The sequence below is a fragment of the Salarias fasciatus genome, chromosome 14, assembly GCF_902148845.1.
Source record: "Salarias fasciatus chromosome 14, fSalaFa1.1, whole genome shotgun sequence".
Taxonomy (NCBI): domain Eukaryota; kingdom Metazoa; phylum Chordata; class Actinopteri; order Blenniiformes; family Blenniidae; genus Salarias; species Salarias fasciatus.
Genome location: NC_043758.1, coordinates 29,860,295 through 29,887,537, shown reverse-complemented (window position 1 = coordinate 29,887,537; position 27,243 = coordinate 29,860,295). Strand labels below are relative to the sequence as shown.

Here is a 27,243-nt window from a genome sequence, read left to right as displayed (position 1 = left end):
CTGCCTTCCCTGTTTTCCACGACCCTGAATTAAATAATGCAGTATAGAAGATGGATGGATGATTGATTTTAAGATCGTTTCTCCAATGTTTGCTTCCCTCCAGGACCGCGGCGTGAAGGAGGATGAACTGCAGAGCGTCCTCAACTATTTGCTAACAATGCACGAGGTACATGTCTCAGTGTGGTCGAGTGCCACTTTGCTCCCCGGGGCTCCAAGGTCGCAAATCATCTTCAGAGAGGTTTATTAAGCTGCATAAATTAATATTTTTTGACTGCCAGTGCACTTTTTGCAGTCATCGCCTTTTGTGTTGCTCTGAAGTGTGCCAGAGGCCGGGGTGTATTTTGCAGGTAATATAATTGCCAGACACATGAATTAGGTCCAGATAGCAGCCTCGGCCTGCTCAAAGAAAGGATATTCTTTCCATGCACCTGCTCTCTTTTGGCACCTTTCGTTGTTTTTAATTGCCGCTCGCGTCCGCAGGATGAGAATCTCCACGATGTGCTGCAGCTGGTGGTCGCTCTCATGTCTGAGCATCCGGCCTCCATGATCCCGGCGTTTGACCAGAGAAATGGGATACGGTAAGCCCCCCTCGGGGAACGGCACAATCTCCCCGCTGTTCAGGTACAAAATGAAGAGGTGATTTCACGAAATAAACCTAAGCACCCAACGCTTGTGCTGCTGCTGTGTGTGCCTGCGTGATGCATGAATAATTCATTTGTTCAGTGAGGGAGGGAAAGAAAAAACATGCATAGAAAAGTAAGAATATTAACATATTGATTTCACAATGTGAGATGATCAAACTTAATCTGTGTAATCCGGTGAAATCTAAATGCACGCAGCGTTGGACCGCTTGTGATTTCAGCTGCTTTCATTTAATGCTAATAGAAATTCACTCTGAAGGAGAGCGGTTTCATCTATTCCTCTTGTCCAGATCAGACCCCGTTTCAGTTTTTCTGCTGCCTCTGTCTTCCAGTGTGATCTACAAACTCATGTCTTCCAAGAGTGAAAACATTCGAGTTCAGTCCCTGAAGGTCCTCGGGTACTTCCTCAAGCATTTAGGCCACAAGTAAGTAAACTGTTGTCACACGTTCAATGGTTTTATGTGTCTTAGGATCACTTCAGTGCTTTATATTCAAGCATATATCACATTGTGTCACCCTTATGTGCATTTTTGCCTAACTAAGATTAAATGGGGGTCATTGTTGCATCAGATTCACAATTTTGTGCACCATTTAAACTTTAGATGAGGTGCACTCACTGTAATAGACCATAGTTCTTCCCAGTGAGCCCTGAAACCATCAATTTACTGGAGAAAAGAGTGAAAGTAGAACAAACTGTATTCCCAAAGAGCGAAATGAATAATAAACCACACATGGGAGTGTCATCATGTCATCTGTTTGCAGTGGGGAGATGACGCTGATGTGTGTCGAGTTCAGGGTTTAAATGCTGGCGATACGTTCACAACGTTGAGGAAAAACCATCAGCTTTAAATACAATTTCAAAAAAAAAACCTTTTCCCAGTTTTTTTTTTTTTTTTTTTCTCCATTTTGGAAACAGCTGCTACAGATGTGAAAACAGTCTTAGCTCACCATGAGTTGAGCTCATAAAGAATTAACCCTTCAAAACTGGAAGCAACACTCACATTCATCTTTCATGACAGTTCGCAACTCTTCTGAGCATCTGTGGAAGCGACGTATTTTCACATTTCTGCGGATCGGTGTGCTTCGCGTTTTTCGTTGGTCTCTGAAATGCCGTCATTAGAAAAACGAGCTGCGTGCGTGTTGCTCCAGGTCTCAGTGGGCTAAAATGTTAATCAGCGCTTCGTGACAAAATGGTTTCTCCATCATTAGTCTAATTATTTATGATCAGATCGGAAATTACTCCCCGCAAAAAGGTTTATTTCTTACAATAGTTTTTACTCAACCTGTAATCATTAAAATTACAGATAAATTGTTCTGCTGCTTGTCTGGTTTCTCCTTTTAGAACTGAATGTGTTTCCCGCTGTACTGTATAATTACTGATTATTTCATCTTTCTCCACTGAATTGCATGCATGCAGTTCCCATATTCTTAACCGTTATCCCTTCATTTTAACTTGATTGTAGCTCTTAATTTGAAGTGTATTCAGGGAAAAAGAGATTCATATTCTCTCAAATTTGCAACGAGGCTCCTCTTCCTGCTTTATATCACTGGTGAACAGACTGGGACGGCTCAGCTCGCCGTGCATCATCAGACTGCTCTTTTTCTGCCAAATTTCCATATTTATACAGTTCAGAGAAAAGCGACTCTTCTCCTAAGTGTCCAATTTGCCAGCTTCTACAAAGTACATGGGAAAAAAAAAAAGTCAACTTATTAAGGAAAGTCCTGAAGCAGTGTGGAGGCAGTGCGACTCGGGGTGAGCGGAGCGTGGTGACAGCAGCCCTCGCGCTGTTTTCAGATGCACTTTGTCACTGCTCAACCTATTCACCTGGAGTATTCCTGTGTCGTATCTCGGAGGCTGTTCCCACGCGGTGACAGGGTTACTTCGTTATCCTCCACACCTCCAACAAAATTCCCCCAATTTATGACAGCAGGCAGCTCCTGACACTCGTCTCCGGAGCCGGGCTCCCCCGTGGGTGAGGAGAGGGAAGCAGGCTGACGGCGCGCACTGATCCTTTCAGTGGCTTAGGGAGCTCTAAACAAGCCACTTTACCATTTTGTGTGTGTGTGTGTGTGTGTGTGTGTGTGTATCTGCAGGAGGAAGGTGGAGATCATGCACACACACAGCCTCTTCACTCTCCTGGGAGAGCGGCTCATGATGCACACAAACACTTTGACTGTGACGACCTACAACACTCTTTACGAGGTAACAAAGCCTCTCGCTGGCAGACGCCCCGGCGCCACTGTGACATTGGTCTTTGTATACATCGAGTGTGTGACTGATGTCTTCTCGCCGCCTCCCCGGTGCAGATCCTGACGGAGCAGGTGTGCACACAGGTGGTTCACAAACCTCACCCGGAGCCCGACTCCACCGTCAAGATTCAAAATCCCAGTAAGCCCCGCCGCCTTTAGCCTCGTCCTCTCCTCACGCTGTCCCGTGAAGCTGACAGTGAGAGTTCTCCCGTTTCCCCATCAGTGATTCTCAAGGTGGTAGCGACTCTGCTGAAGAACTCCAGCGCCAGCGCTGAGCTGATGGAGGTGCGGCGGCTCTTCCTTTCAGACATGATCAAGCTGTTCACCAATAGCCGAGAGAACAGACGGTGAGCTTTCAGTCGCCTTCGACTCAGTTCGCTCCATAAATGATCAACGTATGAGGGAGATGATGGGAAATCTTCACACGGTTCTCCCGCCGTGTGTCGCAGTCTCACGCTGAAGCCAAGTCCTGTTTAGACATGCGCATGTTCTGCAGCAGATGGTTCTCCGACAGCTTCTCACTGCCACATTATCACTTTTTCTCTCTGATAACCAAATAAATACTGCTGATGAACAATTCTAGTGTACCCTGTTTGAAAAAGGAATGGGAAACAGTGTAGACTTACTTATTTCTCCCCCTTTTCATCTCTTGAGTAATGTTTTCCCATCGCTATTATTAAATACATGTACAGCAGTATAGATCCCATTCCAATTCTACAGTGTTATCTGTACACGTAGCACACATATTTACATTTATACCAGCTAATTGTATTAGTCACAGAGAGGCATCTTCAATTCATCTTCACTTCCAGGGGACAAATTAGAACACTTTTAACAAATTTGTATAGAAAAGTATGGCTACTAATAGAATAAAAAAAAAAAAAACCTTTATTTCATCTGCATCATAATTACACAGTAGATGCGTGCCGAGCTGGAGTGTTAAACACATTTTATTCCAGGGCCCACGTGCAGCACAATTTCATCTTGAGTGGGACAGACTGGTAAAATAGTGCCTTGATAATGTTTAGATTTAAACTTTAGTTTGTCTTTATTCAAGTCTAAATAAGTGGTACCAAAATTACTGCAAGATTTTAATGATATGAAATACAGTGACATGTCCAATAAACGTCTTCAACAGTTGCATTTTGCAGTTTCGTGAGGCGAACACTAAATTTCCACATCACCAACATCTTAGCTCTGGTCTTCAGAGTTGTGTTGTTCCTGCTACTCAGATGAAAATTGTTCCCTTTGCAATTTTTAGCAAATTTTGCAATTTTCTTGATGGTTTGGCAGGTCTTTTTTCGGCCCACATGCCTTATGTTTGACACCTCAGATCTTTAATCAGGTTGATTTCTGGTTAATATGACATTTCTGTCCTCAAAGCAAAACTAGTTTGTGGGCGACATGTGATCCAGATCTGTCTGGAATGCAACTAAACCCCTCATCTGAAACAACAGATGCTCATTTTTTTCTTGAGAATGGAAGAAACATCACAACAACAATAGCAAAAACATATGCTTGTGTTTTTCTTTAAGCCTGGGTTTCTCAGCGCGCCATGCAGATGGTAATTGTTAACTGTCAGTGTGTGTTTCACAGGTGTCTGCTGCAGTGCTCCGTGTGGCAGGACTGGATGTTTTCTCTGGGATACATCAACCCGAAAAACTCCGAGGAACAGAAAATCAGCGAGATGGTGTACAACATCTTTCGCATTCTGCTGTACCACGCCATCAAATACGAATGGGGTGGATGGCGCGTGTGGGTGGACACCCTCTCCATAGCCCACTCCAAGGTACGTGCAGCAGAGATGAAACGCTGAGCTCTACCACAGTAAAAGCCACTGTATAGAAATCCTGCGGCAAGGATGCTTTTTCTTTCTGATTTTATGGCTGTTGAAGTTTTACAAATTGTGCAATGAGTGAGTGTTTTTCCTGCTTTTTCCAAGATGACTTTCAATGTCTTCAGTTGATAAAACCAGTGCTACTTGTAAGCTCAGGTTGCAGATATTTCACATGCTGGTCATACAGCACGACTCATATCAGAGTTTTTATAAAGTTTCTCGTAGTTTCTAAACTTTATAAATATCATACACAGAATTGTGTTTTCTGCTGTATGAATTTGTCAATCATAGATTTGACTTGTCTTCAACAGGTGACGTATGAGGCGCACAAAGAGTACTTGGCCAAGATGTATGAAGAGTACCAGCGCCAGGAGGAGGAGAACATTAAGAAGGGGAAGAAGGGTTTAGTCAGTACCATCTCAGGCTTGTCCGCTCAGGCCTCGGGCATCACGGGGGTGATAGAGATCCGAGACGTGGACGATCACTCCCAGACGCCCGAGAGTGAGACGGAGTACGAGAGTGGCGACTCCCGTAACCTGCTGGCTGAAGGAAAGGGACCCGAGGAGTGCTTCAAAGGAGCGGAGGCTGCAGTGGACGGCGTCAGGGTCGAGGTTCACGACCTGCTGGTGGACATCAAGGCGGAGAAGGTGGAGGCCACAGAGGTCAAGCTGGATGATTTGGAGCTGTCGTCAGAGACTCTGGGGGTGTCTGAGAACGGCGCGCTGGTGGAGGTGGACTCTCTGCTGGATAACGTGTACTGCGCTGCCGTGGAACAGCTCAACAACGGCGTCAGCAGTGTGCTGCTGCCGAAGGGGAACATGGCGGAGCAGAACGCGGCTCCTCTCATCACGCTGGATGACGACAAGGACGGCATCCCTCACAGCAACAGCTTCCTGTTTGGCAAGGCGGCGGCGGCGGCGGGCTGCGTGGATGACAAGCTGCTGCCCGACCTGAGTCCGGCTGAGCCGCTGGTCCTTCCGGGACCCGAGCCGCCGGGCAATAACCTGGGCCTCCTGGCTCACATGACGGGCAGCTCCTTACCCTGCATCCTGGAGAAAGACGAGTTCGAGCTGCAGACGGCTCTGGAGGGCATCAGCTCAGTGGCTGCCACGAAAAGCCCAGAAGCCCCTGAAGGCACCACCGCGGGAGAACCTGAAGGAGAAACCTCGACTGGTCGGACCGGAGGAGCGCCCGATGCGACGTGCAGCGCCTCTGACGCGGAGAGGGCCGAAGATGTCCGAGACAAGGAGTTGAAGAAGATTCAGACTACAGCCACGACACAGGTGAGTCAGGACACACCATCACCTGGTGTGTGACGTTTGAGGTACAACACTTCTTCTCTGGTCCATATACACTGAGAAGAATTCAATGAACTTTGTGTTTTAACCCTTTAAAGGTAAAGTGATCAAATATGTTAGTTTCCACAATGAAACAACTATGGGAGAAGTTTTCTGTGCGTTTCACTGTATTTTTGTACCAGAAGATATATTTAAAATTGACTTCATGTTGAGATTATAGCAGTTTTCCGTAGCAGTTGTTTGATCTTGGGAAAATGTAGACATTTTTGTCACGTATACTCTGCACCATAACATAGAAAATGTGAAAAGTTAACATTTTAAAGTTATAACGGCACTATTTTATTGGTCTCGAGATGAAACTGGGCTGGATGTGGTCACTGTTTTGACACCACTGATTTATATAAATGTTGTTTTGGTGCGTATTGATCCAGGCATTAAAAAGTAAGTCTGGAAATGCCCAAGGTAGATTACACATCAGTGAGAATATCTGAAAGGTTAAGTCAAGCTATTAGCTGAAGCAGGGTAGAATATGATGAATATTTGGGGCCCGAACGGAGACGAAGGTGAGGTGAAAAGCTAATGTGGCTTGTGGCACATGTTGCAGTGCATGTCTCCTGGGGGAGCAGACCTGCTGAGGTCATTGTAATGGGGACAGGAAGTCCTGGTGCAGATCGTGCATCGTCCCTCTGAGGCTGGAGGAAACTCGGCTGAGCCAACAGGAGAGCATTATTCTGCAGCAGTCGTCCGGGACTTGCTCAGTGCTCCCTGCCTTCGTGGAGATGAGCTCTCTTTCAGAGGTCAGGCTCTTTTGGCTGCGCTGGGTCACTCCTGGAGGAGCAGCGGGAGGCAGAGTTTATTTTCAAGCCTTTCCACTGCCATTGCGTAATTGCTCATGTTGGATTCATTTGTGGTGTCTTTTCCAGCTGCTGGTTGACGCTCCTTTCTGAGTCGCTCTTCTTGTGTTTAGTTGAGCTTGTGTTTTCTTCTCTACCTGCAGGGTGCGAGAGGTTATCAGAGGACTCACTTTAAACTGGCGATTTATCATTCCTAGAGAATGGGTTGACTGCAGCATTACATCTGATTATGAGCGTGCTATTAATCATAGAAATAGGATTAGAAAGTATGCAGGATTTTACATTGGACATGGATTGCTCGTGTGATCTCATATTAATTTGTTATACTGATTTATTGCTCTCCCATCAGAGTCTGCATGGCCGCTTAGTCACTCAGATGGAGAAGGACATCCGTGTGGACCTCGGCTTTCGGGCGACCCCAATGACAGAGGAGCAGCGGCGGCAGTTCAGCCCCGGGCCGCGCACCACCATGTTCCGTATCCCAGAGTTCAAATGGTCAGCCATGCACCAGAGGCTTCTCACTGACCTGCTGTTTGCTCTGGAGAGTGACGTGCACGTCTGGAGGAGGTGTGTGGAGTGATATATGTGGGCTGCAGAGACAGACAGAGGGGGGAAGGGCACGATGCAAAGCAGCCATACTTACACTTTCCCTCTGTAGCATCATGCATTTTTTTGTAATGAATGCATTGGATGTGGCTCCTTAAAATGGTTTATGCTCACTGCATTGTCCAGTGATTTATATGACAAATGCTCACAGCCCATATTAATCTATCTTTTTCTCTTTTTTTTTTTTTTCCCCTCCTCTTTGCCCCGCAGCCACTCCAGCAAGTCTGTCATGGACTTCGTTAATAGTAATGAGAACATCATTTTTGTCCACAACACCATCCATCTCATCTCTCAAATGGTGGACAACATCATTATCGCCTGTGGGGGGATTCTGCCCCTTCTCTCAGCAGCCACCTCTCCATCTGTAAGTGCGCCTCCTCAATGCACTGAAGGGGAATAATGCCATCTAGTGGTTCAGATGATAACTGCTCTCATTGAAAGCAACACATTAGAAACCTTTGGCAAATTAGGCTTCCCTCTGCTCCTCTTCATGCTGAGAACGTTATATTGGTTGATTTCTACTTCCCAGTGTGTAATCTGTGCTTATTTTCAATACTCTGTTGCAATTATCTGATTTAATTTGCAGCCCTGAACTATAATTGATTTTAATATTTTGTTTGTTTTTCTTTCTGCACATGTCTAGAGTGCAAAGGTCAGTGGTCACACTATTTTTTCATCCATGTCTCTTCTTTTCTCACTGTATTCCTAAATACATCTGAAAATGGGCTGAAATGAGTGCAGACGGGTTTCTTATGTAGCTTCATCTTCTGAAAATCTTTCTTTTTTTCCCATGTCCTCAAAAAGTATCCGTTTTCCTAGCAAACCCTTAAAAATGGCAGATTTTTGCCTTTGTGAGACACATCAGTTGAATACTTTCTGATCTATTTCGATAGATTCGGATACTTCTTTTGATGTTCTTGGTTGCATTCAGTCTTACATAACATTGACCTGCCGTGGGTTTCCAGGTTTGAATGCAACATCATGTGACCACTTTTCAGATGTATTTCTGGTTTTTTCTTCACATGTAGAGACAGAAATGTGGACAGTGCTTTAGCACCGCTCTTCTATAAATACAGTGTTCCCCTCTGTGATAGATGGAGCTGGAGAACATTGAGGCAACGCAGGGCATGTCCTCGGAGACCGCCATCACTTTCCTGTCGCGCCTCATGGTCATGGTCGATGTGTTGGTCTTCTCAAGTTCGCTCAACTTCAGTGAGATCGAGGCCGAGAAGAATATGTCCTCCGGCGGACTGATGCGTCAGTGCCTGCGACTCGGTGAGGCGCCGGTGGACAGACGGACCGTCGCTCAGAAGAATTACAGTATATTTCTGTGGCATTTACACGCTGGTGAATGAACCAGTTTGAGCATGTGTCGGTAGTATTTACTTCACACATTGTTGTTTCCTCTAATCCCTGAAAATCCCCCTGTTTGATCAGCAAAGCTAATTAATTTAAGAATCCTTTGCTAATTGAACAGTAAATTGGAGGCTGTGCAGGGCTCAGCAGTGAAAAATTGCCGTCTTTAGTTTGGAATACACAAAAAGAGCAGAGAGAATCATCTGCAGCGCAGTTCGGTGCTTTTGAGTCTTTCATTTGTGTGTGTGTGTGTGTGTGTGTGTGTGTGTGTCATAGGACTCGTTTCTGCCCTTGTGTCTGTATAAAAGATCTCCTGTTAAAAGCAAACAGTTCTACGAATAATTGTTAAAGTGTGGACTTTGGTGAAATGAAATGTTGTGGTTGAAATGTGACGGGAGAGTTGGCCAGTGTGTGTTTCTGCCTGTGCATGTGTTTGTGTGTATGTGTGTGTGTGAGAGCTTGTGTTTGCCTGATTGTTGACTCCGAGTTGTGCTCCGGGGGATGAGGAGCAGCGTTCAGACTTCACACTGTCCTGCTTGCAAACGTACAATTTCTCATCACGGGCTGGAGTGTGAAATCAGTCTGGCTGCTGATTTTGCTCTCGCGCTCTCGGCCTGGAACAAATAGTCATCAGAGATAACCGATTGGTTTTAAAGAGGTCATGCATGTTATCTACATTTAATTTCCATTTAACTCTGAAATGAGAACCTCTGTGTGTGTGTGCATGTTTGCAGTGTGTTGTGTGGCTGTTAGGAACTGTCTGGAGTGCAGGCACAGAAGCATAGAGCGGGGAATTTCTTCTTCCATCCTCAACAACAACAAGACTCAGGAAATCCTGCAAAATGCTTTGACCTCCAGTAAGGTAGGATGTAATATCGCACGCCACTTATCTCAGCCTTTTATAGAACAACACCTGCTTGTCCTGATTGGAAATATCTGCTATACATTGCCACATGATGATATTTCCATCCTTTTGCAAACACTCTGTGGGGAGAAAAGTGAAATGAGGCTGAACTGAGCAGCGTAGCATGTCATGTTGTGTTATCTCTCTGCTTCAGACAGCCATAGAGACTGTCCCTTGTAACCTGTCTCCCATCAAGGACCCTGATCGCCTCCTGCAGGACGTGGATATTAATCGACTCCGCGCCGTGGTGTTTCGTGATGTGGTGGGTTGGATTTATGAGTCCTGGCGTGAGAAATTGTGTGTCATAAACACTTTACTGCAGGTAGAGGGGATGAAAATGGGATTTTGGGGCAGACAGAAAGTGTGAGTGTGACACCTTTCTATCAACAGGTGAAACACGAAGAAGAGTGCCATTCAAAGCAAAAACTCTGAAGTGTGTATGTGTGTGTGTGTAATGACAGTCTTCTGAACAGCTGTTTTGTGATTTCTTCCTGCAGGATGACAGTAAGCAGGCCCAGTTCCTGGCGTTAGCTGTGGTCTACTTCATCTCGGTCCTCATGGTCTCCAAATACCGGGACATCCTGGAGCCGCAGCGTGAAACGGCACGGAAGAGCAGCCAGTCGGGCCGCAGCATGCGGCAGGAGATCAACTCGCCGACCAGCACAGGTGCCGACGCCCGCGCTCTGCCTTCCTCTCTTCACTTTATCATGGCTGGAGGTGACCGTGTCGGAATTCTCCCTCCTTCCTCTCCTGATGTGAGCCCGTTCGGTAAAACGAGGGAAACCCTGCCTGCGCTGCACCGGCTCGCCCGTGGTTTATTCATGAGCTCTGCTAATTGCACTGCACAGAACTAAACGCGGGAGCAAACACGCTGCTGCCGAACATTGTGGTTGTGAACTTAAAAATGCATCAACGGTCTCTGAAATAAAAAGGTAGTGTGTGCCTCAAGTCATGAATCATACATTAAGGCACATGAAAGGAAATCAGCGGCTGCCTACAAAGGTTTAATGCAACGCTTGCCGCAGTGCCAACTTGCCGTTATGAAATGCGCAAGTGAGCATACTTTATCACCTTTCATTCAGGCGAGTAAAAAAAAAAAAAAAAAAAAACCCTGCAGGAAGACAGAAGATGCCAGAGGAAATATGTAAGTGTAATTCAAGTATCTTGAAACACACAGAGGATGAAGAGGGAGAAGATGAACGCTGCAGCGGCTACTGTGGGTTTTTGGGGCAGTGGAACCGGCCTTGCTATTTTCAGCCCCATCTGTCAGTGCCCATTAGGCAAGCAATCCACCAGAGGAGAATGGGATCATAGAGGTTGCTGGGAGAAGAGAGGCACACTGCCGCCTTCATAAATTTCTCCAGAAAATGGGGGAATTTTCCAGACGGCATGTGGCAGACGAGTGTCTGATGGACTGGGAAGCCAGACGAGTTGCCGGCTGAATCAGGCCCCGCTGACCTCGTTAGGGGGCATGTGATGAATGTTAATTCGGCACGTAGGTAATGACTAGGTCAACATCAACCCCAGTAGAAACGCGATTCTGCAGGTTTGTGGGTAAAAATAAAGGGCTGAATCAAAATCAATCTTATAAACAGACCAAATATTAAGAATATGATGGACTTGTGTGTTTTGAAGGGTGTGTTTTGGTGGGAAAAAAAATACTTGTTATATCTGGTTTTAGAGAGGAAGAAAGGGATTCATATTTTATTTGTGTGAAAGGGAAATAACAGTGAGATAATCTCACTAGAGAAAACAGTAAGACAGTAAGATCACTAAAATCACCAAATCCTTAGAAACACCATATAATAGCTGCATTAATGTCAAAACAACATGAACTTTCATTTTCTTTCATTTTCAGGTGGATAGCTGTTCAGTCAGTCATAAACTTTAAATATGTATAAATACAGATTCTCCTCTACTAATTTCAAAAAAAAGCAATGAAAAGCTCAGTCCTGCCAGTTATTCATGCATTTATAACATAAAATGAAATGTTATAAAGCTTTTGAGGCTGTGTATTTATGTGACTTACAGGTTAAAATTACAAAGAGGCAAAAAAAAAAAAAAGGCTAGAAATATTTCAGTTTTCATGTAATAAATCTAAAATATGTTGTAGCTTTACTACTTTTGCATTGAATTATGTGTAAAAAAAAAAAAAAAAACTTTAAAATTTGTTGCATGCAGGCGATGAACCTGCACGTTTGTTTGACTTTAGTTTCTTGTGTCTTATAGAAATACCCTTAGTATTCGAAAACAGTAAAGACCACCTTGTGCCGTCGGAAGACCTCCACATGGAAAGTTCCCTGCCGCACACAGACTCCGGCATCGGGGAGGATCAAGTCGCCGGCATCCTGAATGGGTCTGACCTGAACCACAACCCGGGGGGTCACGTCAACGAGCTGATATCTACACTGTCCTCAGAGGTCAAGAGGTCACAGGAGAGTTTGTCCGAGTCCCCCAATGCAGAGGGGTTGAAGTCGGCCTCCTCCATCGCCAGCATCAGCCAGTCCAACAAGGGCATCAACGTCAAAGAGATCCTGAAGAGCTTGGTCGCAGCACCGGTGGAAGGCGTGGATGCTGGACTGGAGCCGGTTTCCTACCCAGACCCTGCAGCCAAGGCTCAGGCCCAGGCGGTGCTGCCCATGCAGTTCCACTCCTTTGACAGGTGAGGAGACGTGTGGTGACACACAGGACAATGCAGGCTGTGAAAAGAAGTGGTTAAAAATAAATCCCCCTTCTTACTTGATTTAATATTAGACTTTCTGATGGCTTTTTAGTGCAAGTTATAGACATATACAGATACGTGCATGCAAACTACTGTACCCAACAAAACATCATCTGTATCCAAATAATATTTGGTGAAAACGTAGAGGTGCAAACTTAAAAGGAACCCCGACTATAATGATAAATTTGCTCTATGTGGTTCAGCTTGCTGTCAGTAACATATCTATGAATAATTTAAAAAAATATATACATTCAGTTAACTATATTTTAACAAAGTTTATTTCGCACGGAGGCCGCCATTGTTGTGCACGTTGCAAAGCATTCTGGGTAGTGACGTCACAAAGTTGTTTCACCTCTCAGCAGTGTTTTAGGAGTGATCTGTTCACAGCTTTATAAGCATGAGTGTTCAACCCTTTCAATTCGAACCAACACGAAACCAAATACAGAGCGAGGACGAAAATGAAAGTAACAGAGGAGATGACGATAAAAATGGTAGCTATCAAGAGGAAGAGAGAATCGGTCACAGCCGCTGGTGCCTTTGTGGATGCTGCCTCTCAGTGGCGACCGAGAGAGAGCGTCTGCTGCAAAGAGCTCAATTTTCTTTCTGTCGCTGTTCATGGTACTTATTTACTTTATATCGTCACGATTAACATAATTAACACAAAAATGACAAACGGAGATGGTTGCTCTCTCTACTTTACCATAGATCTCCCCTGTATCACAGCGTATCCAAACTTTCAGGCTGTCTGCATAAACCCGGACGTCTTGTGGGCCCCGGCCAGCAGGGCCGGGGTGGGGCTGAAATTCAGCCCGGGAGCGTCGTGTGGAGACGCGTTTTATCTGAGGAGCGGGGGGGGGGGGGGGGGGGGGGGGTAGGTGCGGTCATACTTCGGTTTGCGGAGCGGGAGCAAATATATAACATACCGGAGAGCGGCCACGCACACGGCCGGGAGAGCACACACAAATCTTGTGTTATCATTTAAAATCTGGCACGGCGGCCTAATAACAGACAGTGTTCTTACCATATTTAACAGTCCAAAACACTCCACATCACGGCCATGTCCGGATTCTCCTCCTCCTCCCTGTTTCAGCTGAGCGTCACTTGCTGGTGTTATTCGGACTCGTTTTGAGTCATCATCGCGTTCCCCTTCCTTCTTTTTAAAAAATGACAGTAAATGTAACTGTCTTTTAGACATGTTTGATTCGCCCTTTGCTTACTCTCTTCATGAATAATCTCAGATGCAACAACTTTCTGTCAGAGGCGGGTTTGATTCACTGCGTCAGCAGATCTGCGGCTCTTTTAAATGACTTATTTTTTTAACCTTTAATTGTATTAAACAATCTGAAATTAGTAACAGTTGTTCTGTGAATTAATGTTAGAATATTATTATTTTATGCAGTTAACGTGATTTCTGAGCACAGGTATTGGGAGCTGAACTCTCCCACAGGCATCTTCCCACTCTTTTCTTAATTTTCTCTCCTTAGGAAAGCTGTGGATGCTCACCACACTTCTTTTAATTCCCTTGTTTTCAAAATTACATCCAAAAGTGACGCAATGTGGCATTTTGTTCAGTTGTAGCTGACGAGAGAAGTAATTTGTGAGTAATTTGTGGCTTTGCTCGGTGAACAGACAACTACCTGACGTCATCACTCCCAGAATGCATTGCGCGGCCAAAACATGGCCGCCACCATGTAAGCAATAATCCTATAAACGAGTGGCATTTTATAACTTATGCATTATGTTTATACTTTTCTAACAACGTATTTTAAGTGTAGACATCAGCGACAACATTTGTAGAGCTAATAGACATTTTAATCGGGGTTCGCTTTAATAATGGATCTGAACCAGGATTTTTCTCACTGTGAAGAAAGAGGCCTGTCCACCACACCACCATGCACACTACACAGCTTTTTTCTTTAGCAAAAAAAGAAATAGATGCTGCTGTGGTGTTTTTTCTTGTCAACTTTAATGAAACATGTTTTAATATTCAATTTATTTTAAGCATTTTTTCATGTTTAGTTCAGACCACATGCAACCTAATGTCCTCCTCAGTGGGCTGGGCCAGTAAACTAGTGTCATCATAAACTTTAAATTTAAACTTTACAATTTTGTTGCAGAATATAGGTGATGAAAATGTCTATTTTTTTCACAAAACCAAAAAATCACTACAAAAACATGACCACAATCTCAATAGAAAGACAATTTTTATGAAAACTCAGGTGTGAAATACTTCTGCCCTGGGCCTGGTGGTGGTTGTGGGCATCGTGCCCTGGTTGGGGTGGGTGGGTGTGAAGCATTCGGCCTCTCGGGCTGGGTGCCCTTCCATGTCCTGGTGGGGGCCCACCTCGGGGGAGGAGGAGGGCAGGAACTGTGGGATTGTTTGCATCACGTACAGTCATCTTAATTTGATAAATACTGTATTCCGTGAGATCTCATCTCACGGACCGGTCAGGTGTAACTGACGTGCTGTACTTGGCCTCTGCACCATCCAGTAACCACGTCTCACTGAGGCTGAGTTCACTCTGCAGGACTTAATACAGATTTCTTTTGCATGAGCATTCATGTTTTATTGTCAGCCTTCAGTGTGAACAGAGGAAGGCTTGATCTAATAAACACTGAAGTAAATATGGATACTACACATCAGCGTGTGTGTGTGTGCGTGGGACCACGAATCTTGAAAACCATCAGCTTTACATATCCACTTGAGAACGACACATTAGATGTATTATGTTTATATTGTGAGGAAACATTTCAATAGGCATCACATATCGACTGATACGTTGTTTATTTGCCACGTTTTCCATTACTGTGAATGTAATCTTAGACAGAAACTAGAAATAACATCTTTTCACCTCAAATATTTAAACTTACAAGAACACTTTCTAATTCTCCTTTGAATTAATCATCTGAGCTTTAATCTACGATGAGGAAAGCTAAAAACATTGAAATGTGGTGGTTAATCTCTCGGGTGACTGCAAACTGCTGATGTAAATCCTCTGAGTTTATCTGTACGCCAGTGTAACGCTAATGGTTTCTAAGTAGTTTGCAAAACATTATTCATTATGAACGTCTTGTGTTGTGCTCACTCCCCGGAGTAAGAAATCCCTGTGTTTGAAAAGGTCTCCGAAGCCCCAGTTTATTTACATTCCTGGATTAGATAAAACCGCACAGTAATCTGTCTGGATTTAGATGTTTACAGACCTGCTCCTGCCGGGATTTCAGGCCTCAGCTCCCCCTAATGCCCGTTTCCTATGAGAAAGTTCCAAAAAATCATATTTGTTTACTTGTTTGGTGCATGTTCAGAGTGGAGCTTTCCTCTGGACACTGCAGATGTGTTGAGTGTTTTTTTTTTTTTTTTTGTTTTTTTAATGTGAAAAGCAACAATAGAGGCTCTGCTCTTTTTAATGCATGCTGCTGCCGAGCTGATGAATAGAGGAGCGATGGAGGAGTGTGTGGACGGAGGACAGCCGGTGGGGGCGGGGGCGTCTCCTGAGTCTCCTGGGCGTTGATGACAGATTGAACAGAAGTGGCCACGCACCGCGCCGCGGCCTCACCGCTCACGGCCATAATAGGAAGTGGCAGCCTGAAATGAGCCGCCGCGGCAAAGTGTATTATTTTTGAAATGCTTTCACACAAAGCCTCCTGACCACATTTACAACTTTGTTTCATGCTTTTCATGTCGTCCAACGACCCCCCCCCACACACACCCCCCACCCCCACCCCGCAGCCTCTATTTGCTGTGTCTAATTGTTTGCCACCTGCCAGCGAAATGAGCTGCCAAGCCACGGACAGGCCTTTCATTTGTCTGTCAGGGCAAAAATAGATCGGGAGTGACAACATCAAAAAAAGAAGGAGGCTTAAAGGACCCTGTACTTTCATAGAGGGTGAGTTTGAACCCACATTTCCATTCCATCAGTGGAAGTACAGTGAAGAAAAGCTTAAAAAGCATCCTTAACTTCCTTCTTTTCCATCTGTTGTTGTCTAAAATGATGCTTATGTCCGAATCCTGTGATTTAATACCAGCACAGTGCTTATCGTCAATATCTGCTTTTGTTTCTTTTTTTTTAATGAAAATCATACCATGAGGTTTTTTTTGTATTTTATGTCAAGAAAGGAACATTTCATTGGTCGTTCTTTACATAGCAGCCATTTCCCCCCAGCAGCACACGCCATTAATATTCATCCCCGGATTAATTCTTGCTTTATTCTCCGCAACTCAATTAAGACAATCCTATTAATAAAATATGCACTAGATAATCTATACATGATTCATGAGCACTCAGCCAATGAATAATTCATTAAAAGAGGTTCGTGTTTTATCAGCATCCTGTAGATGTAATGTAACGTCCCGGTCGTGCCACGGAGGCTGCTCGACATGCGCGCCGGGGAGGAATTTAGGAACGCGAGATGAAGCCGACGGCGGCTTCGTGCAATCAAAACAAAGCTACTGATGTTCTGAAATCTGTCAATGAGGTTTCACAGAGGAGAACAGTTCGAAGATCCACTAAATAAATGATGGTTGTCATCAGTGTGCTTCATAGCACAGCTGTATCCCTGGAGATTTTAATATTTCAGCGAGCTTTCAAGCTTTTCGGCACTCTCTCTCTCTCTCTCTCTCCTGACCCCCTGTGTGATTGAGCTCATTTTGATCTGCTATTTTTTTGTTTTGGTTTTGTTATCCTTGGCAAAGGGACAATAAAGTGTCACATAATCTGTATCATATGTTTATTAAGTAGAGAGAATGTAGAGAACTGATTCATACATTAAATTCAACCAAAATCAGATTTAAGGATCAAAAACAAAAGCTAATAGCTGCGTCTGCGTGCAGGACAATCTGGTTAGTTTTCCACTGCATGTTTCATCCAAAAGACTCTGTGATATAAAGCAGCAGCAAAAGAGAGAATTAAGCAGTGCTGTTTTCTTCAGGGAGGATTTGTGGAGATTTGCTTCAGATGACAACAGGCTTAGCCGGTGACAGAGCAGAGGCCTGGCCTCTGTCACACGGAGTAACTGCAGGAGATCGGACCAGACACTATCTGGCACCTCCACCGACCCGGAGTCCGACTGCAGACCCGATAAGGACGAGCTCCCCTTCCTCCTTCCTGTCTGGGAGCTCCTGCAGGGCCGTTGTAAATCCCTCCACCGCTCAGATGGCGTCCGAAGGGAAGCTCTGTGATGCTTCTTCTAAGGTCACACATGTCATTCCCATCTCAAAGATTTATTGAGAAGCTGTTTCCCCTTCATGTTTAGCGCCATGGGGTAGTTTGCACAGTAACTTTTATCTATAAAAGAGGAACCACTGGTATTTCCACTTTTTTTTTAGCATAATATGCATAAATACCCACCTATACTTCAGGTGCTGCCTGTTAAACATTTACAGTTTTCATATTTTGCATCTTTAAATAGTTGATAAGTAAATGTTTATTCTGTTGTGCTACTGACCCCTGACCTGGGACCCTGCTCTCAAGGCCAAGACTGAACCAGAGGCACCACCAGGGGGATAAAGGACACGAAAATGAAATACAAATGTATAAAAAACTGTAATTCTGACACCATCTATCAGAAACACCTGCCGTACATCAAGTTCGAGTCAGATCAATGAGCCTTGGTGTGCCACTTTACCACTTTTCCTTCTTTGGACCACTTTTGATCGATATTGATCTCGACAGACTTTAGGCACCTCACAGGAGCTGCAGTTTTTTTTGAGATGCCCTGACTCTTTCCATCTTTGTCAAAGTTTCTCAAATCCTGAAGACTGCTCATTTTTCTTCATTCTGACTCATTAACCGACGACAAAATGTTCACATGCTATGGCACGGATTCCACAAACAGCTGCCCCGATGAAAAGAAAGGTGATCTGTGTTCTATTTGTCACCTGGATTTGATTCTAATTCTATCTGCAGACTCCAAGGAAGAAGAGTTTGGAATATCTTCTTCTGTTATATGAAATTTGGTAGATTTGAACTCAGAAACTTGAAGAGACTCCTCACTTCCAGGACATCTTCAAGCATCCAAATGTGGTTGTTTTTGTACCTTAACTTACATTTGGATTTTTTTTTTGTTTTGGGTTAAAGTTGTATCTTTTTAAATCTGTATTTCTGTACAATTCAAGTCATCCACAGATCACCAACAAATACAACTTTTCTGTTTGCTGAAGATTGTTGGTTTTTCTAAACACTTCTTGGTTTGCTCCTAAATTCTTGAGGTCTCCTCTTGAAACATTGATGAAACATTTGAGCTTTTTGGAAGAAAACTTACATTCCTCCTGACTGAGGTATATTGCAGTTATGCATGGTGAACATTTATTAATAATACCTTTCAGACATGTCAAAACAAAATAAGATACATGCAGAAAAGAAGCATCAGGGTGGACGGTGGCCAGCTAGCTGCCCGCCAATGGGTCAATTCAGAGAGAAGAAATAAAGAATAAGTATAAGAAGTAAGAAATAAATGAAAGCTAAGGTGTGAACTTGAGAAAGCATCTTAGCATAAAGAGGAACACTGTGGCAGATAGCACCTTAAACTTCTCTTTTTACTGGATTACTTTTTTACTGGTTGAAATTACACTTATTTTTCTTTAGAAATGTGAACCTGTTAAGTTTCTTTTTTTCAGACTCTGCTCATATGCCTTTGCAAAAACAATAAGGAAATAACATATATATTACTTATTCTCTCATTTTACTGAGCGGACACTCATCAAACTGCATGTTTCCCCTGAAGTAACCCCAGTCTACCCTCCCTGGTTTTGTAGCTCGTTGGTTGATCTTCAGGTTCAACAGCTGGTTCAAATGTTTACCTTCTAACGACTCTGAATAATTTTCCTTCCTGGACTGGCAGAGCCTGGAAACATAAACATCAGTTCACTAAAGCATGACTTTGTTCCTTCTTTGGACGTGGTATTTCTTTCACACGACCATTACAGATAATTACAGATACATGACAAACACACAGAAAGATATTTGGAAAGTTTGATGTGAAGAAAATCTAAACTTTGTCTTCAGGGAAAATGCATTTTAAAATTGCAGCTTTCTTTCTGACTTTTAAAGTCTTCTTATAACTTGGTAATTGTTTGACAAACTGTTCCCAAGTCTGCATACTCATCTGTTATTGAGCTTAATTATAACAATTCCAAAAAATAAGATCTTTCTTTGTCCCACAATAGATACATTTGAAGTGTTTCAGCAGCAAGTGGATTATATTTATTGTAATTTAGCAGGGTTTTCTTGAATTCATACTTGAAGTTCATGACTCGGTGTCTGAGGTTAACACATTAAATTGGTTCTGCACCTCAGAGGTGTTTGTGGTTGACTTCACAGCTGTTTTTTTTTTTCTTTGTGAAACAGTAATAAAATGTGCAAAACAGAGAACATGAACCCATTCGTCTTCATAGTTAAATCTTTCAACTTCATCTCCATACAGTTTGATCTGTTTGACAGGAAGTCTTGTGTGTTTCCTGCAGGAGTGTTGTGGTGCCCGTGAAGAAAACGTCCCCCGGCAGCCTGGCGGTGAACACGCTGGGGGGCAGCAGCTCGTCGGCCGCCGTGACCTCGGGCAGCACGCCCAACATCTTCGCCTCTGCCTCTGCGACCCCCAAAAGCATGATCAACACCACCGGTACGTCTCACACGAGGTCACTGAAGAACTTTGTTTCCGTAGGATTTCTCATGCCGTTTTGTACAATTCAACTTTAATAAAGTGATAAGATCAAACAAGAAAGGATTTAAAAACAGAGCATCGGTATCAGAATGTTCAGGTTTTACATTCTTATATCTGGTTCTTAACCTCAGTTTTACCTTGTTTTAGTCATCGCAATGTTTTTCTAGGGTTGTTATCCTCTTAAATATGTTGATAATCCACTTTGAAGAATAATTTTTATTTTAATGAATTTCCCTCTAGGATTAATTAAGTATTTCTATTCTATTATTTTCTTTTTTTCCTTTAAAATTGTTTTTTTTTCTTACAAATAAAACTGAAATTAAACATTACAATAAAATGAACTGAAATATGGAATTATGAGCTGAAATTGCAAGCATTTTCTCATTCGACTCACCTGCATGGTCTTGGTTTCACCACTAGATGGCGGTCTTTACCTTTAGTGCCACACATCTTTCAGTGTTCTTGGCAGCTCTCTGCACTGCTTTGTGAAAACTTACTGGTTTTCATCTTTAAGATTTCTTCTCCCGTTTTAATGAGGCCAGACTGTACAGTGAAAACAAACCTGCTCCGGGGTGAGGACGGGTCTGCAGCCGCCGCTCTGCCGTCTCTCACACACCCTGCTGAGGCTGTGCTGCCTTCATCTCGGGGGGCTCGTGGAGTTTGGACCTCTGAAAGAACCTACTTAACACCAAGAGCCATTAGAAACTCTTAACGCCTTTTTAATGTGCTCTATTTTTTTCTCCGAGCCCCTGAGCAGGAATGTGAGAAACGAAGTGAAAGTTTGAAGCTCCTCTCAACTCAGACCCTCCAGTTTTATTGATTTTGAACTCTTTGTGCTTGAAATCTCACTGGATTCATTTGCGTTTATCCTCTCAAAACATCCGGATTTAGGCTCTGATGCACAAGCTGCATGGAACAAAATAACCCAGATGATGTTTTGATTCTTCTTTACGTCATTTTTCTAAATAAAACCGCTCCATGTGTGACAGATTAGGTGCACTTGTGGATAAACGCCTCGATCTGTTTGACTTGGTTGAAGTTTGTGCTGAAGTCAACAATCAGAAGCCAGATTGCGGCCGCATTCTTCATCTTCTTTCAGTTATTTCGGCTCGACTGCCATCGCCTGCATTCAGCGTTTTCCAACAGAACGTCAGCCAACGTACATACAATTGTCCCCAAACCAAATAATATTTATTTCTCACATCTTAAATGTAACAGGAGTCAAACAGTAGGGATAATTTTGACTTGATATCCGTTATTCTTCCGCAATATTTTTCTTTTTAGATTGTTAAAAATGAAAAGTGAACATACTGTTTATTTATTGTAAATCTCATTTACGAGATTTTCTGTACTAGAAAAAGTTAAAAAAGGCAAGTATGTGTGTAACATTGCGTTTATACATTTCGTATGATGCCATACGGGGTTAGAGATCGTTTGTCCAACACTGACGTTGTGCGCTCCTGTGTTGCGTCCGTCAGGAGCCACTGAGGTGGCCGCTTCCGCCTCTTCGTCCTCCAGCTTCGTCAACGGAGCGACCAGTAAAAACCTCCCGGCGGTGCAGACGGTGGCTCCCATGCCTGAGGACACAGTAGAAAACATGAGGTACAGCAGAGCTCTGCCAACATGCTCGCTTCTTCACTCACTCAGGCAAAGTTGTAATGTTTTTATTTATCCTTTTTTTTGCCATATTTTAACATTTCTTTTCAGCTATTGACCAAAAACAAAAAACAAAAACAAAAACCACACACACACATTTGAAGACTTTGGTGAAAGTTTGGTTGTTTTCTTTGTCTAACATGTGTTTATCTGTGCTGGTGACCTTGACTCATCTTGGCTGTAGGCTCTCATAGCTTGTGACAGACTGCTGTGAGCCCAGCTCTCCCTCTCCATCCTCTCTCTCTCTCTCTCTCTCTCTTCCCTCTATTTATCGCTCTCTGTCTCTCTCGCTTGCTTTATTTGACTCTTTCTCATTCTGTCTTTTTCTCTTCTAACTCTGTTGTTATGTCTCTTTCTCTTTGTGTCTGCCATTCACTCATTTTCTTTTCACTCTGTCAGTCGCTTTCCTTTTCAGGTATTCTGTTTCTCTTTCTTTTTTCTTTGTCCCTCTGTCTCTCTCTCCATTTCTGTTTTCATGCTCTCTCTCTCTCTCTCTCTCTCTCTCTCTCTCTCTCTCTCTCTCTCTCTCTCTCTCTCTCTCTCTCTCTCTCTCTCTGTTTTGTGAGAGGAATAGAGATGCAGTTGCCATGGCAGCGGTAACCGACATCACTTAGCGTATCTGAAGTCGATGATGGTACCGTCTCGCTGCAGAGCCTGCTGATACACACTTTATTTTCATGAACTGTATAAAATATAAAAAGCGATGAATCCATGCCACGTCTTCTTTGATGTGTTGAAGTTCTCCAGCCTTGACCGTTCAGGAGCGACCTGTACTTTCTTTGTCTCTTCATTTCAGTGAATCGGACCCGAGTCCACTGAAACCACCTGAGCTCAAAGCCTTTAGCTCTCTGACAGGGTTACAGGCAGCAGCCTCCAGAGGTCTGAGGCAAGGACGCGCACATTAACCATCAGACCCCCTGCATCCCATCATGTCCTCGAAGTCAAAACACACGGATATAAATCCCAACTCAAACCTTCCTGTTGTTTTCTCCTGTGCTACTTGTTTGTCCATCCTAGCTGGGGAAAACAAGCTCCAACTTTCCTCGTGTTGCAGTTTTTTTGCTCTATCTGTGTGTACACTCAGGAGATCCAGAGATATGTTCGTATCTCTGCCTGTATGCCGTCCTGGCTGCATGACTCCGGCCCACGGTTTTCCCGAGGAGCTCAGATAATGTCAGCATGTAGAGAGTGTGTGAGAGGAAGTGGAAGTTCTCTCGTGTAGTGCCGAACCGCTGTGATCTCAGGTGAAAGCCTGGTAACACGTCACAACAGAGAATGCTTCTGCACGGCTGTTAACAGCATTAAATCCTCCTCCTCTGTCGCAGCACGCACATTCTCATGAATATCTGGCCTGGTGTGCATCTTCTGAAATCTGTTGGTACGTCAACGGTCTGGTTCTACGCTCACTGCTGTTAGCTGTCTGCACTGGGTCAACTTATCCTTTATGTCCTCCTGGAGTTTAAAAATGGGCAGATAAATACAAAAGTAAAGCGGAAAAAGATCATAAAGGCATGCCACAGTCATCGCCCTGTATAATATTAAGGATTACAGACGTAGGGCCGATGTGGCGTGCTGTGAGCAGACTGGAGCGAGTGTTTCCAAAAAGATGAAGGTGCATCTCCAGCAGGAGGTTCAATGTGGCTGCTGTTGTTGCTGACCGCCCGTCCAGTCCTGGAATGAGGAGCCACAGCTCAGATCCAGATCAGATGCTCTCATCTGTCCATGAGGAGGATTCCTGCTGTTTGAGGTGCCGAAAGCGGTCTGACTCTCAGATTAGTCCTCCGTTCGTCCCTGTTGTTTTCTGTAAATGTGTGGTTCGTTTTTAGATTCCAACCAGTAAAGAATATAGCATAACCGATCTTCTTGTCTGCGCTCAGATTCAGGTATGTGGTTTATTTTTGTGCTTTCTCTGACAGCATTACAACCAAACTGGAGAGGGCTTTGGAGAAGGTGGCGCCCCTGCTGAGAGAGATATTCGTGGACTTTGCTCCCTTCCTGTCGCGCACCCTGCTGGGCAGCCACGGTCAGGAGCTGCTCATCGAAGGTACACATGCCACGCCGCGCGCTTTCTCCTCTGTCCGGCCTGTCCTCCCCCGGCTGCCACGCTGATGGATGCGTGCACAGAAGCCGGTGTTGACAGGAAAGTGACGATTGTGCGCATGAGCTGGGGGTCTGTCGCAGTCTGATTAGGTGTGTGTTCCCTTTCATTCATCTGTCTGAGCGTGTGTTTTGCTTTCTCACGCCACATCTTGACGACTATTCCTGGATGTATTTTTAAACATCAGTGTTTGAAAGTCACAACAAATGTCATTTTGAGATGAATGTTGAAATAATTGGCGGCCTTTGCCTCCTGTTTCTGATATTTTTAGTGCAAAACTAAGATTGTGTTTGCAAACTCTGCCGTTGCTTTTTGCTTGAAGGGAACTTTGGTTTCTTGTGGTCAGATGTCACTATAAAGTTATTTTTGGACTGTTTTCCAATAAAGAGGAGATAGTTTATTGAAAGCAGTATAAGCTTGGAGAAGAAACATGCAAGTGAAGACCTTTCATACTTTGCTTATTGTCTGTTCACGCTGCTTTAAAAACTGTGCAGTCTATGTAATGATTTTAATGATTCCATGCATATAATGATGCCAGGCAAAACCAAAGGTAAGAAAATAATGAAAGTTCTCAAAGTCTGTGGTGTGAAGCATAAGGCCTGTGGGCAAAAACCGGCCCACGAGAGGCTCCGACCCAGTCCACCAAAGATAGAATTTAAAAAATACAATTTTTTTAAATTTATTTTTCAAACAATCTTCAGAATAGTAGCCGCAAAACAACACCGAGACCCGAGGTGAAATATTGGTGATGTTGCCATGAAAGATATCAAACTAACATTAGCCTCAAAGCCATGCTGTCAGGATGATCAGGATTCAGACACACAAAATAATGCAGTCTGTAGAGTAGACTTGTATTTGGGTGCTGGCCAGATTGAAAGTGCTTTTGCATGGATAGTTTTGTTTGGTCAACCTGTCTCTTTTTGTAAGCCCCAGTTTCTGACTATTATTTCCAGATCTTGCAAATCACAGTATTTGCTGGTAGATCAATGTACAAGGTGTTATATGATTTGCTAAAACAGTTTGCATTGTGTATGATGGATTTATTTTTAATGTGTTTGCAAAGGAGAAGCAAATCAGCCCAGCCTTCACCTGCTGATGTGAGAAGAATTTCTTCGGCTGGCCATCCACGACTTTTATCTGCTAACTTCATATTAGATAATATGTTTTCTGTGGTTTTCTTTGATCTTGTGATCTCTTCTGAATCTCTTTCATCCACAATATGCATGCAAACAGAACACTTTAGTTCGCTTCATGCAGGATGTAAGTAAGTCAGGATTTAGATATCGTCAACACTTTGCAGATACTGTATTTACATTTCACTTTTGTCACAGACACGTTATCTCTTCTCATAAATATTCCATTCTTGGCCAGTTATCCAGGCCTGCGTCTGTCTCTCTTGGTTCCACACATCATCTTATCTGTGATAGTCCTGCCTGATTGTCACCTTGTAGAGACATGTAGCGACCCCGCTCCAGTCCAGCTCCAGCTCCAGCTCGATTTCGGGGCCTTAACGGAGAGAATAACGCCGCAGAAAATAAGAATTTCATTTGAAACTAATGATACTTGGAACATTTCTTGACATAAATTATCCATCACCTACGTTTATAGTGAATAAAATGAAGTATAAATGCTTAAAGAGAGCTTTATTTATTTGCCTCTGAGGTAATACAGTAATAACTTAAAGCGAAGGCGCTGGAAACTTGGAATCACAATTTCAGCCCAGACTCCACTAATCCACAGACTTCAGGTTTCATAACTTCAATACATTTTTAATTTAAACTGCATTACTTTGCAATTTGCTGGAGATCAGTGGTGACTGGTTTTGTTGCACGCAGTGATTGCAGGAGTGTGTCTTGTTGCACTATTCCCTGGTGTGTGGGCTGTGTGAGGGCTCCCAGTGCTTTCCTCAGGTTGGCAGCATCTCAGTACAACTTGTGCCTAACCTCAGGATCTGTGCACGCGGGTTCGTGTGTGTGTGTTTGGCCACTTTATCCCTCCGGCTTATTTTGGCCTGTATTCACAAGACCACTGTGCCACCGCAATCAGCACAGGCATGTGTGAGACTCGGTGTGCAAAATCAACGTGTGTGTGGTCTCCGGTTTCTTCTCTCACAAGCAAAATACAAAAAAAAAAAAAAAAAAAATCTCTGACCTTTCCTCATAGCCAAAGTCTGATTTTTAGAGGTTTCCGTAGAGAACGGCAGCAGCCTGGTACATCTTCTGTACTAACAGGTTACCAGTCTATCACAGGGTAAACAGAGACACAGAAAACTATACAGACATTCACATCTACAGGTAACATCAGAGTCATAAATAAGCCTCATTTATTGCATGTTTTTGGAATGTGGTAGATAACTGGAGTAACTGGTGTAACTGGAGAAAACTCACACACGTACACAAAGATGATATGCAAAATAAAAAAGGAAGAAAATCCATGAATTTGGAGAAAACATTAACATTATCAGAGCTCCTTTATAAACATTCACAGCTCACAGTGTTTCACTCAGGCTCGTCTTTCCCACCCGCTTCAACGAACTGTTTCCTCCTTCCAGGTGAAACACCTTACTAGCAAATAAGAGTTCCTCCATATATAGTCTACCTGCCTGTTGCCTCATGACATCCAATCCACTGTCTACCAGAGCTAAATAAATGTACACTCTGCTCCTACATTGCCCACTAATCAACAGTATCTTGTTTTCCTCATGGTTACCTATTCATTTATTCAGCATGTGCATCCATTGTGACCTCAGTCTTACACCCATTTATGTAAGACTGTTGATTAAACTCTGATGTGATGAATATTTTAGAGTCAACTCTGTTTTTGAAGTGAAAATCCGTGGAGATGGAGAACGTGTAACGCCACACAGAACTGGACTCAAACCGAAGCTGTTTATCCTGCAGCTTTCAGAGAGAAGGTTAAAGCTTGTTAAAGTCCTTTTTGTAAATGGGAAAATGGTTTAATGGCTTTATTCTCGATCAATCATTCACACACAATGGCAGAAACACTGCTGTAACTAAAGAAGGACATCAGGTCAACCTTTATTGATAAATTGCCAATATTATATTCCTATGCATGTTTAATACAGGGTTTAGCCTTCTGGGTCTTTTTAAGCATTAGATCTAAATTTGATTGGGACTTTAAAGCCATTCCAGTTGCCTAATTTAATCATTAGCAGGGTTTCATTTAATTGATGTATCCTTGAACTGACACACTAAAAAGAAGTTTGAAGTGTTTTCAACTGCTTCTTAAAACATGTTTCCATTTCAGCAGCTAGCGTCCCACAAACAGTCAGTTTTACCCCCGAAAAAAATAAATCATGCATCGACCATACATACATATGTAAATAGACATGTGAGTACGCCATG

At 43.5% G+C, this 27,243-nt stretch overlaps 1 protein-coding gene across 1 annotated transcript in view; it reads left to right on the top strand.

Annotated features, from left to right (window-relative positions):
- nbeab (neurobeachin b) overlaps positions 1–27,243 on the top strand; it is a 251,897-nt gene that overhangs the window by 118,613 nt on the left and 106,041 nt on the right. The window contains 19 exon segments of the mRNA XM_030109360.1: positions 104–166; positions 481–578; positions 974–1,066; positions 2,736–2,844; positions 2,949–3,030; positions 3,115–3,238; positions 4,488–4,680; positions 5,040–6,011; positions 7,230–7,447; positions 7,697–7,850; positions 8,130–8,138; positions 8,581–8,761; positions 9,577–9,704; positions 9,901–10,008; positions 10,244–10,514; positions 11,976–12,408; positions 19,928–20,082; positions 21,603–21,726; positions 23,697–23,824. Of these exon segments, the coding sequence (XP_029965220.1) occupies positions 104–166; positions 481–578; positions 974–1,066; positions 2,736–2,844; positions 2,949–3,030; positions 3,115–3,238; positions 4,488–4,680; positions 5,040–6,011; positions 7,230–7,447; positions 7,697–7,850; positions 8,130–8,138; positions 8,581–8,761; positions 9,577–9,704; positions 9,901–10,008; positions 10,244–10,514; positions 11,976–12,408; positions 19,928–20,082; positions 21,603–21,726; positions 23,697–23,824 (3,643 nt within the window).